We start from the raw sequence: 13,502 nt of genomic DNA on the forward strand, positions 1-13,502 counted from the left end.
TCCAGTGTTTTTTGAGCAGGGTATTGTTCAGTTTCCAAGTGTTTGATTTCTTTTCCCTGCTTTTCCTGTTATTGATTTCCACTTTTATGGCCTTATGGTTAGAGATGATGCTTTGTAATATTTCAATGTTTTGGATTCTGCTCAGGCTTACTTTATGACCTAATATGTGGTGTATCCATGTGCACTCGAAAAGAAAGGATACTTGGTTGCTGTTAGGTGGAGTGTTCTGTATATGTCTATGAGGTCAGGTTGGTTGATTGTGGAATTTAGATCTTCCATGTCTTTATTGAGCTTCTTTCTGGATGTCCTGTCTTTCACCGAAAGTGGTGTGTTGAAGTCTTCTACTATGATTGTGGAGCTGTCTGTCTCACTTTTCGATGCTGATAGAGATTGTTTTATGTATGTTGCAGCCCTGTCATTGGGTGCATAAATATTTAATATGATTCTATCTTCTTGGTGTGTTGTCCCTTTAATCATTATATAGTGTCCTTCCTTATCCTTTGTGGTGGATTGAACTTTAAAGTCTATTTTGTCAGAAATGAATATTGCCATTCCTGCTCTTTTTTGATTATTGTTTGCTTGATATATTTTTTTCCATCCTTTGAGTTTTAGTTTGTTTGTGTCTCTAAGTCTAAGGTGTGTCTCTTGTAGGCAGCATAGAGACGGATCTTGTTTTTTAATCCATTCTGCCACTCTCTGTCTCTTTATTGGTGCATTTAGTCCATTTACATTCAAGGTAATTATGGATAGGCATGAATTTAGCGCTGTGATTTTGATGTCTTTTTGTGTGTGTTAACAGTTTCTTTTTCCCACTAGATTTTATGTGCTGAGTAGATTTTGTTTATATATTGTCCTTTCCTCATATTTGTTGTTGTTGATTTTGTTTCTGCTAAGTCTCTATTTTTCCCTTGTATTTTATTTTTATGAGTAGGATAGTTTTTCTCCTTTGTGGTTACCTTATTATTTATCCCTATTTTTCTAAATTTAAAACTAACTTCTATTTCTTTGTATCACTGTATCTTCCTCTCCATATGGAAGGTGTATGATTACATTTCTTAGTCCCTCTTCATTATTTTAATGTTGTCTTCTTTTATATAGTACTGTCGCTGTTACCCTGTTTAAGGCTTTTTTTTTTCTTCTTTTTTTATAATCTTGCTTTTTTTTTTTTTTTTGATTTCCCTGTCTGGGTTGACTTCTGATTGCCCTGCCCAGTGTTGTAGTCTTGGGTTGATACCTGATATTATTGATTTTCCAACCAAAGAACTCCCTTTAGTATTTCTTGTAGTTTTGGTTTGGTTTTTACGAATTCCCTCAACTTGTGTTTATCTGGAGATGTCTTCATTTTACCTTCATATTTAAGAGACAGTTTTGCTGGATTTATGATTCTTGGCAGGCAATGTTTTTCCTTCAGTTTTTTAAATATGTCATCCCATTGCCTTCTTGCCTGCATGGTTTCTGCTGAGTAGTCTGAGTTTATTTTTACTGGCTCTCCTTTGTAGGTGACTTTTCGTTTATCCCTCGCTGCTTTTATAATTTTCTCTTTATCTTTGGCTTTGGCAAGTTTGATTATAATATGTCTTGGTGACTTTCTTTTTAGATCTGCCTTATGTGGAGTTCGATGAGCATCTTGGATAGATACCTTCTCATCTTTCATAATATCAGGGAAGTTTTCTGCCAACAAATCTTCAACAATTTTCTCTGCATTTTCTGTTATCCCTTCCTGTTCTGGTACTCCAGTCACTTGTAGGTTATTTCTCTTGATAGAGTCCTACATGATTCTTAAGTTTTCTTCATTTTTTAATATTCTTTCATCTCATTTTTCTTCAAATATATTAGTGCCAAGTGATTTATCTTCGAGTTCAGAAATTCTAGCTTCTACTTGCTCAGTTCTGCTCCTCTGACCTTCTGTTGAGTTGTCTACTTCGGTGATTTTATTGTTAATCTTCTGAATTTCTGATTGCTGTCTGTCTATGGATTTTTCCAGCTTATTAAACTTTTCATTATGTTCCTGAATAATGTTTCTAATTTCTTCAGTTGCATTATCTGTGTGTTCCTTGGCTTGTTCTGCATATTGCCTCATTTCCTTCCTGATGTCTTGAAGGGTTCTGTATATTAAACTTTTGTATTCTGCATCTGGTAATTCCAGGAATGCACTTTGATCTAGAAGATCCCTGGATTCTTTGTTTTGAGAGCCTGTTGAGTTGATCACAGTCTGTTTCTTTATGTGACTTGATATTGACTGTTGTCTCCGAGCCATCTCTAAGTTATTGTATTAGTTTATGCTTGCTTACTATGTTGTAGCTGCTTGCTTTGTTTTGTATTGGTATACCCCTGTGGGTTGCTTGAGTGAGCTAGCTTGATTATTTTTGCTTTGGAGCTCTGGTGTCCTGTCCCCAGCTGGCGAGAGCTGTTATCAGTTATATCAGTCTAGGAGTCCCTTCAGTTTTCTTGTATGAATTCAGCTCAGGTTTCCAGGCAGTTGATCATCAGGTGTGTGGTACAGGCACTGTCCTACAGGCTTAGAGGGGCAGGGGTGATTGGCGTATATACCGGTATCTGATTGCAGCAGGGGGTCACACTCTGAACAAGGCAGGGGGCTGAGAACCAACCCCAAAGTGTCTCTGAGGAAAACACGTCTGTGTTTCCTAGAGGGTGCTGGTGGGTGGTGGGTTCTGCAGAGGGACCATGGGCAGACAAATTTTTTGTTCGTAAGTACTGGGAGGTACCAGTTATCTTTGGACCCCTGTCGTGGGTGGCTGGGTGACCTGAGTGGAGCTACCAGTCCTTAGGTCCCTGATGTGGGTAGGTGAGGACCTTGTTTAGTAGGCGATGCGGTGTCAAATGTCAAACACCCATCTCTCCACCGCACAGCTGAAATGGTTGGAGTTTGCCAACAAGGGCCTATTCTGCTGATATAGGCCCACAGAGGTCCATGCAGAAGGGAAAGGTGCTTAAGGTCCACGGAGGGTTTATGCCTGGACAGGAGCCACTTCTGTCCTGAGCTCCCCCAGTTAATGGTGCTAGCAAATTATCTTTTCCTCCCAATTGCAAATTTTTTCCTTCCCCAAGGCCAGGAGAATGGCTGTAGGTGCTCACCAGGGTCTTTCTTAGGCCCAGGGATTCAGTCGCTGAAGCCAGCTTGGGCGTGGCGGGGGTGGCGCGGTAGAATATACACAAGTACTTAGCTTTTTCAAGAGCACCGTTCTCCTCAGGTTCTAGAGGTGTGAGTAGGCTGTGTGGCTGGCTTCTTCTCCCTGAGGAAACTGTGGCCTAATGCTAGTAGCAGTCTGCCACCGCTGCTGCCACTGCTGTTCCAGGAATAGCACCTGAGGGTTCCCCGTGATTCAGGTCCGGTAACTCCGGTCCACTTCTGAACGGCCTCTTCCTCCCCCTGCCCCTCAGTTGGTTGTCTAAGCTTGCCTTTGATGCTCAGGGCTCCTAGCTTGTCCCAAATATACTCGTTTCACTTGTTTTTTCGGGTCTATAGGGTTGCTATGATTTGAAATCAACTCGACAGCAGTGGGTTTTGGTTTGGGTTTGTTGTAAAGGGCGGCTCACTGGAAGCGTCTGTCTATTCTGCCATGTTGGCTCCGCCTCCTATGTGTTCTCCTAATGAAATACCGTAGAAAGGTGGACTATAAATATATTTCCTTATGGAATTTAGATATTTTTAATTAGCATTTTTCTGGCGGACAGCAGAGTTAAGATCCAATTCCCAAAGACAGAATAGCAGAGCCTCATATCTTGGCTTCGTGCATTATTATGTGTACAGCCTTTCCAAGCCTCAGTGTCTTTATCTGTAAAATGGGGATAATAATCACCGCTCCTTATAATTGTGAAGATTAATAAGGTAGTTTGTGTAAAGCAGTTAGTATCGTGTTTCAGTCATAGTAAGCACTCAATTAATATTAGCTTATTAGTGTTCTTTTTTCTTTTTTAATAACACTAGTTTAAATTTTTTTTACTAAAAGTTACGTATTTTTGCCAATTAGTGACTTCTGTTATAGACATAAAAATTTAAACATTAGTTTATTTAGTTCTTTTATTAAAGTTTGATTTGAAGGTATAATTAATTTCCTTTTCATGTTCCCAAAGCATTTGGTGTATTCTAGTTTTCAGATGTTTTTTTTAATATGCCCTTCCATTAAGGGTAGATACTTGCTATAAGTGCTTTGGAAAGCTGACATTTAATTCTGCCTGTGTGATTCTTCATAGTCATCTTGAGAGTGCTCCATGCTGTTATTACAGAAAGGAGACTTAGCCACTCATAGACTACGGTTAAATAACTGGCTGCCAGCTTCATTTATTCAGTACTAGACTTTCAAATCCAGTGGCTCATGAACACACAGTGAAGTCTGCGGATAGTTAAACTCCTTTCATAAATAGGCTGTGTGACGATAAAAAGATGTTAGCAAAATGGAAGGTATCATAAACTACTAGGGTTGTGTCCAAAGGACTCAGGAGCCAACTTCAGTTGGCTCCCACGGGCCACGATTGTAACAATTTAAGCATCAGTGAGGGTAACTAGTGGATTGAAATACGTTAAATATCTTTAAATCTGTGAGTTCATAATGATACCAAAGATACGTTTACAGAACCAGCGCTGTATGCCACCTCGTGTTCCTCAGGTCGTGCGTCACCAGAAGCTGACAGATACTCTGCAGATCAGCAGCTTCCAAGTACTCTCATTGCTCCAGACTTTTAAGCTGAAAACCAGAGGCATCTCTATGACAACGACCATAATTTCAGGCTCTGCATAATAGTAACTTGTCAAGATTATACTTTCCTACATCTGGAAGTTGTGTAGATTTCAGCTTCGATTTTATTTATACTCTTTCCAGAGGGTTCTGACATGGTAAACTGATAAGATAATTATTATGTTTTGATTTCTTCAAACTGCTATTGGATGGAAATGTGATGATTGGCTTCTTAAAATACCAGGGTAAAATGTATTCTTGTGTGTGTAAAGTCAAAGATAGGTGCCGTTATAGAAGAACTTTTAGTGGTATAGCCATTGAAAACTTTCTCTTTGTATACATATATTTTAACATGAAGTCCTAAATAACACTTAAAAATCATGCATGAAAATACTAAAAATCTTTGTGTTTAGTACATATGTGATTTTGTAGTGAACCGAAAAATGAACAAAATGATAAATTTACAGCGACATTAATGATTACTGTGATCTTGAGGATTATCATAACTCTAAATTCTGTGCTAACAATGTGGTTAATAGGATTTGGACCAATATAATCCTTTAGGCTGGATGCCTTCGAAGGAATGAAGAAGCAAGATTTCCCAAGTTAGCATTTAAGATCCTTTGATGTTTGTAACATAAGAAATTCTTGGCAGTAATGTAACTAAAATTCTGTGAATAGGCCTGATGTGCTTACCCTGTGAATAACTCTGTTAAGTTAAAAATGATCATGTTCTTCATAGTTGCATGACTGATGACCACTTGGAAAGGGCAGGGGGGATGTAATCTATTAGGTATCTTTTGAACTTGCTGACGTGTAGAAAGTTCACAACAAGCTATTACTTTACCCTCTGTCCAAGGCCCTCCTTGCAGTAACGCCCGCAATACTGATGACATCCAAGAAAGGGGGTGTAAACCCCAGCAGGACACCTCCTGCCGCACAGCCGAGGGGGTAAAGGTTATCCTCCAACTTGAAGCATTTAAGTCATTTATGATGAATTTTCCATCAGGCAGAAAAAGAGGAATGATTAGCAAAGATCGCACCCCCGGGATAAATATGAGGTTACAGCTAACTTCTGATTTCCCTCGTGGGTGTAATTAAACAGACTTTTATGATTAAGGTTTTCAGGCATTGAAAAATGTTTACTATTTTCATATTCTAGAAACCTTAATAGCTTTGGTTAGAGTCATGATCTGTCAGAGGCAGCTTGCTGATCTTTTGGCAGCTGTGTATTTGCTGGTAACTCTCCTAGCATTTGTTTGATTCAGGGCATACTGATTTAAAAAAGAATGTTGAAAAGTAAAACCAGTATGTTTTTAAAGGAGCCAGACCCTGAATGGTTCTAAGTAGGCACATCCCCGTAAACTAGGGCGTAGGACATCGCTGACACAGTTTCGGTGCTCATATTAAGTCTGGTTTTAGCTTGGAAATTTTAAGAGAAAGAATTTTGAGATCGAGGTTTTATCTTGGCTTTACCAGTAATTGGCTTTAATCAAGCTGCTTAACTTTCCTGCCCTTCCCAATTTTTTTTTTTTTTTAAATCATTAAAAAGAAACTGGATACTAACTACAGAGGTCTGAGGCCCTTCTGGTTTAGAGTCTCTGATTCTCTATTTCTTAGAAATACAGTTTGACTCAATTCAGTTTAAGTCAATAAATATTCAGTACGTATGTACTGAGAACTCAGGCCATACACGGGATTCTGCCTGGCCGGGCGTGCAGAGAAAACATGTACTCCCAGCTCTAAAGAAACTCAGTTGGGTTGTTGGGAGGGAGGAAGAAGGGGTGGTACCGCGAGGGAAGAGAAGTACAGTGTGTGAACAGGCAACCCCCATGGACTGTAATAACCTCTGCAGTAGGTTTGTGTGGAAACCCAGGTATCTCTGAAAAAGGCCAACCCTGACCCTCCCCAATCTAAATTAGAAAGGCTTGGTGATCTGCTTCCATAGACAGCGGTGTGTTTGGTTTTTTCGGTTTACTGAATTATCTGACAGCATCTTCCCCATGCTTTGTGATGATATGTTTCTGTATGATTCTTTCCTTAAAGTCTGTCTCCTCTTCTAGATGAGAAGGTCCCAGAGAACAGAAACTGGCAGTGTTACTCACTACTGTGGTGAACCCAGGTCCTTCGTGTAGAGCCTAGCCTGTGCCAGGCATGTAGTAATGGTGTGTCGAATGCAGGCATGGGAGGGTAGGTGAGAGGTAGGGGATAGGAGCAGTTGGTGGTGAGGTGGACAGAGTCCCAGCAAGGCTTTTTAAAGAGAGAGCAGAAGTGGGGTAGGCATTAGATGGAACAGGTAGGTCGCCTCAGGCGGGTGAATCGCGTGTGCCTCAACAGGAAGCCCTGGGTGAGAGTGCTGGGGTAGGACGTCCAGGCTGAAAGCAGGTCTCATCCCTGCCTTCGAGATTGCACCCTCTCTCAACCAGGGAGCTTCAGCAAGAGGCCGACGACTGCGCACGCGCACTTTGGATGCAGAATAAATACATGGACATGAGAGGACTGTTGCTTTACAAACGTATTCTGTTGTGATAAGTAAATGCCACATTCATTTCAGAGAATTTGTGGTGGCTTTTTATCTTTGTAATTTCTAATCAGTTGTAACTAAAATTACACTATTGGAGACCCCATAAAGGGTTTTTAAGTAGGGAATTTGCACCATCAGTTCTCCAGTGGCAGCAGGACAATGGATTCGAGGGGAAAAATTGGCATCAGGCCCCTTTCACTGTTGGCCGGTGTGGTGGTTGTTAGTTGCATCGAGTTGATTCTGACTCGTGGCGACCCCATGTGTGCAGAGTAGGACTGCTCCATAGTTTTCAGGGCCGTGACCTTTCAGAAGATCAACAGGCCTTACTTCTGAGGCACCTCTGGGTGAGTTTGAACCACCAACCTTTCGGTTAGCAGTCTAGCACTTAACAATTTGCGCCACTCAGGAACCCTGTCCAGATGAGGAGGGCGGCTCAGCTAGCATTGTGTCAGAATCAGTGACTCTAAGCGCCATTTTCCCAACAGTAGCCTAAGAAATCAAACAAATATCAAAAGCGATTCTTTTGACCAATATGATTGAAGGCCACGTATGTATTTACACACATATACACATAAATATTCGTATACATATTTAATTTTTTAACAGAAAATAAGAAGCTTTGGAGTTTATCTTTTTCATTTTCTTTTCTTTAGCCTTAGCATTTTGTCTTTATCTTTTTTTTTTTTCTTTTTTGTCCCTTTCAACTTATGACCCTTAAGTTTGCAATTAAGTTTGGCCTGAAAATTGACTCCCTGAATCCTTCCTTCACAGGCTTTCTTTGTATTTTCTGGAAGAAAAAAAGATTAACCCAGGGTTTCCAAAATAAAAGCAAAAATTGTGATTAAAACTGAATTAGAATCTTTACTCTCTATTATTTGCTAATAGTAAAATAAATAGCCCAGTCTTAAAGAAGCTTTAAAGTAAGTCCTGCAACCTTTGAGAACCCTTGGATTTTAATTAAAGAAACACAGAATACCATCACTTTCTGTGTCCGTGGAAAAAATCTGTATTTTTAAGTGTTCAGAGCGTAGCCAGCAGCACGTGGAGCACATATGTCGGCTTGGAGAGTTTTGGGAACACAAACAGCTTCAGATGTTCAGGCCCTTTGTCTTCCCGGGTCTTGGCTCACCTCGCCAACTGAGTGTGGCACAATCCAAACACAGTTTTTGAAAACTGAGCGGCTAGAGTTACTTCTCAAGCACTCTCCTGGGGACTGATAAAGTCAGTCCCTGTTTATGTGATGAAGTCAGGGAGCAGGGGGTCTGCCGTGTACTTTGCGGACAGGATTCCACTGGTGTTGTCTTTCAGGGAGAAGGCTGGATTTCATAAGCCCTTAGTTTTCTTCGCCTTCTCTGGAGGTACAGCCCCACTCCAGTGATTATTCTGAACTGTTTTTGTTTATGTAGCATTAGAGCTTCCCTTTAAGCAATTAGTTTTAGTAAAATCAACAGATTTATGGAAGAAAAACGGGATACCACATCAACCTTCCCGATAAAAGACTTAAATGTCTGTTTAATCTTTCTTCTTTGTTCAGAGCTACTGGTGTTCTGTGTGTGTGTGTGTGTGTGTGTGTGTGTGCGCGCATCTGTGTATTTAAATAATAATTGTCTTTCTGGAGTTCTTACATTTTAATTTAACTTGAACTTAGAAAACAGACTCTGCTGGTTTATTGTCTTCTCAGATACTCACAAAATCTGCCCTATTTTTCAAAATATTTATAAAGTATTCTTGAGAGTGAAATCTCGTAAAGATCTTTGCTTCAGGACCAGAGTTCAAAGGAAAGGCTGTTTGGTTTTGATTTGAAAACTGTAAAAACAAAATATCCTCAAAATGGCAGGGTGTGAATTGGTAACTTCAATTTTATTGCAATTGGCCAAGCCCATCCCCAGATGTTTCCAGTTAAAAGCCAAGAATGCTAACTTGGTTGAATATCATATGAAAGCATTTCTTTACTTTCTGATTTTTTTTTTCCTGAGGAAAAAAAATGTCTCAAGTCCTTTAACTTTAATTAAAGAAATGACTTCTCATTTGCATGTTGTTTAAACCCATACAAAGAAATATTTACTATTCAAAGAGAATTCTCTGTGTCAGATTTGCAAACACATGAGGTACTGAATGCATAGAGGTTCACATATGTCTTCTTACAAAGGTCAAAAAATAAGTAAGATTTTTAAAAGATGTAAACCCTTCAAAAACTAAAATCATGTATTTCTGTGTTATAATCAAAGAGTAGACTTTTATAATATTGTGAATTTGTTTAAAAAAAAACAATGGTTAATAATTTCAGCGCTTTCTTCGGGATTGTTTGAGGAATTTTCCATTATAATGTAAATAAGTTTTTCTTTTATTTTTCATCAATTGTGCATTCAGTTATAAAAAGTCCTTCTGTGGAAACCTAGAAAGATAGGAATATGTAGTAAGGTGAAAGGAACCAGAATGTAATTTGATAATATCCCTCCTAATAATACCAGGTTATAGTTGGATCCATTCATGAACTTGAAAATTGCTTTGAATACATCATTTTGTATTAAAGAGGAAAGGTATCTACTGGTAACAAATTTGAATTTATGGATATTGGCATTTGTTCAGAGAGAAGATGGAGTTTCTTGTTATAACTGACCTAGTCAGTTCATTCTAAATGGGAGACTAAAGATAAAGCTTCCCCAGCTGTAGACATAGGCCCATCTATGATCTGCAGAGCTCACGTCACCCCCGTGTGGTGAAGTTACGATGGACAGGTATTTGGGAGCTCAGGAAGGAGACAGCTATGTAGGTCTTGGATCTGTACTTGCTGTTGGTAAGTGCCTCCCTTTTTTTTTTTTTCCAAACGCGGTGCTACTCAGCCTTTCAGACACACTGCAGAAGGGCCGGCTTCAAGAAAGCTCCCGCCGCGACTCCAACAAAAGCGGATTCCTTGTTGCTCGTCTCAGCAGTGTCTCCATGCTGACCTGCTGCATCTCCCTGGTGCTTCCTCGCACCCAGTGCTGGCACCCTGCGGTGACCTCTCGGTGCTGAAGCCCCCCCACCCCCGCAGATAGTGAGTGCCTGACTCCCCAGGCTCCTCTCATCTCTTCGCCCTTGATGCCAAGCAGAGTCCTTGTGGGTATTGAATTGGGCTGTGGTTTTTAAGATACGTGGAAGTGATTTTGAAGCTACTTTAAAGAATTGTGAATATTTTTAGATTTAGGTGTGGAATGAGAACAGAAATCAAGAGTCTGATTCTGAGTTCAGCACTACCGTTATGTGATTTGGGGGCATATCATAGGATCTGTCAGTACCTTGGCATGATTGTACTTTTTTATCTGTGCAGTGGAAATCATGTCTGTTTTTGTTACCTTTTTAAGTCATTACGAGATTTAAGTTAGATTCTAGTGAAATTGTTGTAAGGACTATGTTCTTAAGCATAGGGAGAAATAATAATAATTATGTTATTGACAACCAGAGTTGTTGTGTGCTGTCAAATTGACCTGGACTCACAGCCTTCCACATGACAGAGTAGAACCGTCCCATAGGGTTTCCTAGGCTGTAATCGTTACGGGAGCAGATCACCAGGTCTTCTCTCCCCAAGAGCCACTAGTGGGTTCAAACTGCCAGCCTTTCAGTTAGCAGCCCAGCACTTAGCCTTTGCACCACCAGGGCTCCAAAGTAGCTGTGCTCAGCTCTGAAAGGTGAAAACCACAGCCTTTCTCAAGTCACATTTCTCCCACCTTTGTTAATGAAACTTATTACTGAAATCTTTGTTTCTTCTTGGACAGTGCGTGTCAGTGACATAAGGAAAAAAGTATTTGCAGCTTTGAGTAAAAAACCTAAATTGGCACGTGCCAGTAGCTTCTAACCTTCTTGAGGATGAGAACCTCCTTTTTAATTTCAGTAATTCTCATAGACTCCCTCATGATAGTATACTTGTACTTTTGTATTCAGTGATAATTTACTGAATTCCCAAAGTCTGGGACCTATTCTTATACAATAAAAATAGAGTGGAGCTATATCAGAAATACAAATTCAGCAAATACTGATTGAGTGATTCACATGTGCCATATCATTATGCAAGTTGGAGGATGTTATTAAAGTAGTGTCTATGATGTTGAGAGAGAAGTAGTAGGAAAGGTACGACTGGGTTTTCACCTAGTTCCCTGTTTATCCATCCAGTGGTTATTTACTGAACGGTTTACAGGACACCAGTGAATGAATCAGACTGAAATCCCTGACTCTACGTTCTAGCAAGTCCTTTCCTATAGATATAATAAAAAAGGCTGTTAATGACTGTGATAGAAGGTGATAAGTCCATGATTGAAAAGTAGGGGGGACGGGTAGGCTTTGTTGGGAGGTGGCATTTGAGCACAAACTTAGCGTGGGTGGCAGAGTTAGGCATAAGAGTGTCTGTTAGACCAGAAGACAGAACAGTCAGTGAGGAGCCCTGAGGTGGGAGCCAGGAGGCCAGGGCGGAATGTCGAGACGGGAAAGTAGTGGAAGACTAGCCCAAAGGTAGCATGGCAACATCACTTAGGGCCGTATAAGCTGTGTCAGGCCTTTGGCTTTTACTCTGACTGCAATAGGAAGTGTGGCAACATAAGTAAATAGTCCCTTTTAAAATGTATTGCCAGTAGATAAACGGTTGCCAGGGGCTGGGGGGAGGAGGAATGGGAGTGACTGCTAATGGGTATGGGATTTCTTTGGGGGATGATGATAATGTTGGGGAATTAGATAATGGCAGTGGTTGCACCACCCTGTGAGTATACTAAAAAACTCTGAATTGTATGCTTTAAAGGAGTAAATTTTATGGTATGTGAATTATATCTCATTAAGACAAAGAAAAAAACATTGCCAATGCTTGCCAGAACCGTTTTTGCTCCTCCTCCATCTTGTTCATATAGCTTTTGCCTTTGTAATTCAGATTTCTGATGGACTCAAACCTACCAATGATCACAAAGGTGGTACAGGACTGGGCAACGGTTCGCTCCCTTATACATAAGGTCCCCATGAGTCGGAACTGACTAAACGGCAACTAACAACAACTTAACTGAGGGAAGGTCTCTTAGTGTTTTTGTTAGAAGTAAAGTATGCTAGTCTATTTTAAAGTACTTTTGCTGAAATTATCAATGATTGGGAAATCAAATTTTTCCAAATATTCTTTTAATATTACTCTTTGGATATCTATGTTCACTATTATTTAGTAAGATATTACAGTGAAATGTTTTTACCTCAGGCTGTCATAATGAGGAAACCTTGTGGCGTAGAGGTTAAGCACTGTGGCTGCTAACCAAAAGGTCAGCAGTTTGAATCCTCCATGCACTCCTTGAAAACCCTATGGAGCAGTTCTGCTGTACCCTATAGGGTCACTATGAGTTGGAATTGACTTAACAACAACAGGTTTGTTTTTTTAATGGAATCATAATGAATCTAATTTTTAGGCCTAATTCTGATTATTATATTTTGCTAAACGAAGATATTTTTCATAGAATAGATCTGGTGATTCTTTTATAAACTGGAAAATTAGATCAATATGATAATGCTTTTTAAATTAAAGTCTAAAGCATGCAACTGAAAAGAATGCCTTTATTCATTTCTTTGACCAAAATCCAAAATTATGTGATCTCTTCTTCCGGAAAAAGCAGTCATTTCTAATAGAAATAGAACAGGACTTGTATTTAGCCAGGGCTGTTTCCCCCTGCAGTGTTTTAGATTTAGCTTTGGAATTTCCTAGACTTTTATTCTATGACTACCTATTAAAATTGATTGAAATATTATGTGGCCATATGTTTTTTCCTACTTTCCTTGTGTGTTTGTGTATGTGTGTCGTATACTTCGGGTTTTACAAATAAATAATCTAAATGATTTTATTTAAGAGAAAATAAAACCATTGACTATTATAGCCATATTCTGAGCAAAACATTTAATCTTCTGTGGCAACTCAAAATACAGAGGCATTTTATCATTTTTTGTTTTGTTTCCAGTTCTAAAACAGCTTGGTGAGGTTATAGATCACAGGGTTTGCTGAACTTGTTTCTTTCCTTTCGGGGATTTGGAATTAAGTGATTATCCATCACCAAAAATGCTTAATATGTGATGAAAATTATGCATTACCCTCCTCGGTTTTTAGGCTTTTAAAAAGGTGGCTTCACTCCCCTGAGCATTACCATCATGATCTCCTGAGCCCCACCTGGCACTGCCCCCCCCATCCCTGCCCCTCCACCCCAACTGGACATGCCCTGTAGCACCACAACTGAGTGGGCCTGCCTACCTGGACATGGTGGTGAGAAGTATCATGCCCACAAAAACCA

At 39.8% G+C, this 13,502-nt stretch overlaps 1 protein-coding gene across 9 annotated transcripts in view; it reads left to right on the forward strand.

The window, feature by feature from the left end:
- ATE1 (arginyltransferase 1) overlaps nt 1-13,502 on the forward strand; it is a 162,351-nt gene that overhangs the window by 103,598 nt on the left and 45,251 nt on the right. The window contains exon 11 of one of the 9 annotated variants that reach the window (XR_002784216.2): nt 10,065-10,320. The exons of 7 other annotated variants lie outside the window; for them this stretch is intronic. Coding sequence is in view for 1 of the 2 variants with exons in the window: in XM_023540898.2 (XP_023396666.2) it covers nt 10,065-10,258 (194 nt within the window). In the remaining variant the exon portion in view is untranslated. The remainder of the gene's footprint in view (nt 1-10,064; nt 10,321-13,502) is intronic. One more of the 9 variants, XM_023540898.2, reaches the window with a different exon arrangement.

This window comes from Loxodonta africana, chromosome 16 (assembly GCF_030014295.1).
Source record: "Loxodonta africana isolate mLoxAfr1 chromosome 16, mLoxAfr1.hap2, whole genome shotgun sequence".
Classification (NCBI taxonomy): domain Eukaryota; kingdom Metazoa; phylum Chordata; class Mammalia; order Proboscidea; family Elephantidae; genus Loxodonta; species Loxodonta africana.